General features: G+C 36.1%; 1 protein-coding gene and 1 long non-coding RNA gene across 2 annotated transcripts; both read right to left on the minus strand.

The window, feature by feature from the left end:
* Positions 1-1,026: 1,026 nt before the first annotated feature.
* On the minus strand, positions 1,027-1,470 carry LOC125206121 (stemmadenine O-acetyltransferase-like). The gene has a single exon (XM_048105418.1). It carries the CDS (start codon positions 1,468-1,470, stop codon positions 1,027-1,029), a length of 444 nt encoding a protein of 147 aa, XP_047961375.1.
* Positions 1,471-1,675: 205 nt separating this feature from the next.
* Positions 1,676-2,568, minus strand: LOC125208642. The gene is made up of 2 exons (XR_007174152.1): positions 2,529-2,568; positions 1,676-2,002 (listed from the first exon to the last, which is right to left on the minus strand). It is a non-coding gene; the product is annotated as an uncharacterized LOC125208642 (long non-coding RNA).
* Between the last annotated feature and the right edge of the window lie 2,457 nt (positions 2,569-5,025).

Raw genomic sequence — 5,025 nt, forward strand, 5'->3', positions numbered from 1 at the left:
GTAAAATGAATCGTTCCTATAATAAATATGTCGTCGAACATACGTTTACGAATTGAAGGCATTAAGTATGCTGAACGAAGGCAACGACGGAATGAGCAACCAAAAGGAGGCGACAACAAAGTGAATCAAATGAACTTTAGGCGCAGCTGAAGAAGGCGGCGGCGGCGACATAAAGTTGTCGTTTATGAGTGAGAATTGGTTGAGAATTCGAGCAGAAGAGAGAAATCGGTGCAGAGTCGATGGAGAATTCAAGCGAAAGCGAAGAATTGATGGAGAATTTGAGCAAAAGAGGGGGATCGGTGGAGAATCGATGGAGAATTTGAGCAAAAGAGATAGCGGGCAGAAGAAAATCAATCTAAATGAGAGGAATTCAAGTTCTAATCACAACTTTGTTTGTTAAATGACTATTTTACCCTGCCTTTATATAGTGAACTAATTCTTGCTTATAGTGAAGTAATTTTTTGGACCAATTTTCAAATCATATGCTGAATTTCAACCCTTGATTTCTTAATCTTGTGGTTGAAATTTGTTCTCTAGTTATACACTTAAGGGGAGTTTGCCCTATATCACTACTCTATGTACAAAACCCAAAAATTTGTGAATTAATTGATTTTTTTGAATTTTATGGAAAAACCCAAAAATGCTATAAACGACTTGTCCTAAAAATATTCTGACTTGGTACAAAATAAGGGTGGGCAAACATATGGACTTAAACAATAGAGATTTAAGAATCCAGTTTTGGCATTCTTTTTTATTTTGTTTAATTTCTGTATCAAACAATGAAAAAGAAAAACATCTAAATTGTTTTGTTTTATAATGCACATATCACGACACATCAAAGTAAAGCTTATTGCAGAAAACCTCATGCTCACACTTAGGGATATAGAAAAACATGTATATTATTTTTCCCTATTGGAATTACACTCTCACAAGTAACATAACTTATTCCACAAACTACACATGGTATAAAGGTTTCAAATCACACCAGGGTTAAAACGAGCATATTTACGAATAATATCATTTTTCTCAAACCTTGCTACATATTTTTTGATTAAGAACTACTGATGCTTCTATACCTCCGGATTTCGAATCAAATAAGATCACAAAATCAACCTCGGAAAGACCCATATTTGCCCAGCTACTGAAATCAAGATAAGTAGCTTCTTGAGGCAACACATTCCTCAATTCCTCCAAAAGTTCAAGCATACAATCACTCCCCAATCGTCTCACAAACTCACCATCTATTTTTGCTATCACTTTTTTCACCTCACTCACCAACTCTGTCGACTCCTTTTCTACAGGGTTGCTCCACAAGCCCATTGCTGGCCACACTAAATTACCAAAACTATCATCCGAAAACGGGGGCGTCGCCTTTCTCCGCAGGTTGACCGCTTGAGTCATCAACACAGGTTTCACATCATTCCCTGCAGACTCTTCCGCCACGGCCTCCATGAAACATTTCCATATCATAGTGGTCACCACATTCACTCGCGACACGGTGAGGCTAGGGCTAGATGTAACGACCCGCCCTCCTAGGGTATAATAAATTCGGCGGTCGCTACCTAGACAACATAAATACAACGAGAGCAAGGCTAGAGTTTCATTTAAAGATATTTGACCTAGGCATTTAACGAGCTATTGAGGCAATAAGACAACAGTTAAATCAAGAAAAAAAAATCAATGAAGATTAGATAATCATAAATGACGATCAAAGTCAAGGGTTTAACAAGAAAGTCAAAGGAGAAAGGATGTCATAAACTACAATCCAAAAACAAGGGTTTGACATAAGCTCAACAAAATCCACGACATGTCTCAATCGTCTAAGCCAAGGGGAAAAATAAGTTCAAAATGACTAAGTGGTAATAATGAGTTTCGAAATTTAGCGGAAGCATCCAAGAGAAAGTGAAGCCATGTATGAAGACACGACTATACTCAAGGTTCAAAATATCCATCTTATTAATTAAGTTTGCTCAACACCCGCCAACGCTCGTCGCCATTCAACCTGCTCATAAGGAAAACACATGCATGGCTGAGTATTTTGAAATAACCAGTGAACTCGTTGCCAAAACATTTTATTTAATAATTTATGCCACCCTTACCATAGTGAACTCGAGTTTTAAGCAGTTATAAAAGAATATCACGAGTATCACAAAAATAATTTCTTAGACTGGCCACTCAAACAATTCCCCCACTTTTCTCATCAATTATCACAATCACAATCACAATCTTTCCATGGTGCGACGAAAGTGTGGCCACACTTTTCGCCCACGAGACCGGCCGACTAGCAAGGACGGCTCTCGATCCCACCGTGTACACAGCCTGGTAGGGTTTGCGGCCCGTACTCAGACCCGAATTCGTTTATACATATCCATAGCCATTGTAGCCTAATGGAGCGTACTCACAAACTAGGCATCAGGCACACAATATCATAAAAAACAATCACATGCATGGCATAACGTTTCAAACCACCCTTATAACACCAATCAATATTTTTGCAAGAAATAAGAGAGGTTAAGAATAAAGCCCACCTCGACTGCTTAGATTTCAAGTATGTTCTTTCCCTTTGTTATCCTGCTTTGCAACCGAGGTTTCACCTTTTTGCCACACATGTACATACCATGTATTAGTCCTAACATAAATTCCTAAATCATGCATGCCTCACGTTTTCCCTTTTCCCATCGGTTTATCTTAATATCACCAATCAAGATCAAGTCATGTTCATCATATAAATTTCATTCGCATCTTAATTCTAGATCTATCATCAACATATGTCACACAAGAGTATTTTTCCAACATACACACAACACACACACACGCAACACGCACACACACGCAACGCACACACACACACGACGCACACATACATGCACACATATATTCCATATCCCCTTTATCCCACTTTCACTCGATCAAGATGCATGAGGGTTCAAGAATACCGATTAATCGGTTAGATGAAGAAGAATTAATATAAGAATACCTTTTTGGAGAAAAACGAACGGTAGAAACAAAGTAGAGACTTGGTTCTTCAAAAATCTTGAGGCTCAAACTCTAATTCTTCTCAAAGGATGAAGGATTATTGGAGAAAAGTAGAAGAAAATTGAGAGTAAGGAAGAAGAGAGAGGGGGCGAACATAATGGGTAGGGGGCGAAAATAATGAGGGTTAGGGTTAGGTTTTGCTCTTATTTATAGGTTTCAATAAAATCTTTAGGTAATTAAATGGAATATTTGGAAATATTTTATTCTCCACAATTAAATAAAACAAATATTGTGGAGTAGGGGAGAAGAAATTAACAAAAATAAGCTCTAGGGCTCAAGCATGAAATTTTCGAAAATGGTGGCTTTTAATTAGCCAAGATTTTGTTTTGTATATTTTACGGAGTAGAATAAAATATCACGGAGAAAAATAAAATAAAAATCCTCCCATTGGGAAAGGAAAATAGGCGTGTACTATAGGTATTAAATAAGTAATGGATTTTTACTATTAACTAAAATAAGATATGGCAAGATCTCCTTGAGGTATGGTAAGATTTGCTAGAATATTTAATTTGAGGTATGGAAGGAAATCAATAAGGGATCAATTAAAAATAAAATAATTCTTTCCTTCCCAAATATAGGTGATTTTCGAAAATCACCTAGAACAAGTGGGGGCCGATTTTTTTTCATTAAAATAGGGAATAATTAGGTTTTGGATTTAATTTGGATAAATATCCCAAGAATTAAATTAAATCCGGAAAAATAGGACTTTATCCAATAAAATGAGGGGTTTTCGAAAATTCAAGAAAATAAGGTTATGGAAAAATATCCTAATAATCTCACTCACCCATAAACACATAATTCATCACATAATTTCTTAAATTCAAATATTCGCATGTCACGTCATATAATCAACAAGTTTGACTTTTCAAACTTCCAACGCAACCCTAAACTCGACTCGGTCATAATTTCGTTCCTCAATTAATTCTCGTCTCCTAAGTCATAAATTAGGGAATTAAAATTTTGGCTCTAAAATTAGGGTTCGAAAAAGTGGGGTGTTACACTAGAGCTACTCGCTTGGGCCTTAAGAATGGATAGGGCAGAGGCATCGAAAACGTACCTTCTCAACACAAACTTCCCGGTGCTCAAGTAATTGGGAACATAGCTTGAAGGTAAGAAGTTTTTTGGCAGTGAGAGATTATGTGGAAAGGGAGATTGGGATATACGATTGATCAAGGGAGAAAAGCCTAACCCATGTGCATTGGCAGCCCAACGTTGGAGAAATGTGGAGACTGAAACCATGTCTGCAATTACATGATTAAATTTGATACACATGGCTATGCTGCCGCACTCGAAACAGTTCAACTGAATCAACATAATGCTATCACCTCGACCCGGTATCTTCTCATCACCTGGAAAGAACTTGTTCATCAATTCAACATTAGGATTTTGTAGAAAATTACTCAATCGGGCCTTCACTTTGGCGACAAAGAATGGAAGGCCTTGGTCATTGCAATCTGCAGAGAGTGCATCTTTGATAATTCCGGCAAAAGGATAGAAGGTGACCAGAGTAGGGCTGGGGAAAAATACCGAAAAAATGATATATCGCTCGTATCGTATTGAAAAATATCGAAAAATTATCGAATTTTCGGTATATCATAATTTTCGATACGATACGGTATCGTATCGTAAGTTTTCGATACGATAACGATATGAATTTCCTTATATCGTGATATATCGTTTTATATCGATATATATCGAAACATATTGAAATTCAATACATATTGAAGTTTAAAATTATAAATATATACAAATCCATTTAATTCATTCATATATTTAGAAAATATATATATGAAACCCTAATAAGAACACTATCTATTTTATTGTGTTGAAGTTTTATTAATTTTTGTGTTATCTTTCAGTTTTGAAATTATCCATATCGAAAGTTCGATATATCGAAATAATATTTCGATATATCGTAAGATCGATACGATAATGATATGAAATTCTTTCATATCGATATTTTCGATACGAAACACGATACAACATTTT

Source organism: Salvia hispanica, chromosome 2 (genome assembly GCF_023119035.1).
Source record: "Salvia hispanica cultivar TCC Black 2014 chromosome 2, UniMelb_Shisp_WGS_1.0, whole genome shotgun sequence".
Lineage (NCBI taxonomy): Eukaryota > Viridiplantae > Streptophyta > Magnoliopsida > Lamiales > Lamiaceae > Salvia > Salvia hispanica.

What these genes read in the sequence shown, in the direction of transcription:
- LOC125206121 (XM_048105418.1), bottom strand. Translation starts at nt 1,470, where the DNA reads ATGATATGGAAATGTTTCATGGAGGCCGTGGCGGAAGAGTCTGCAGGG.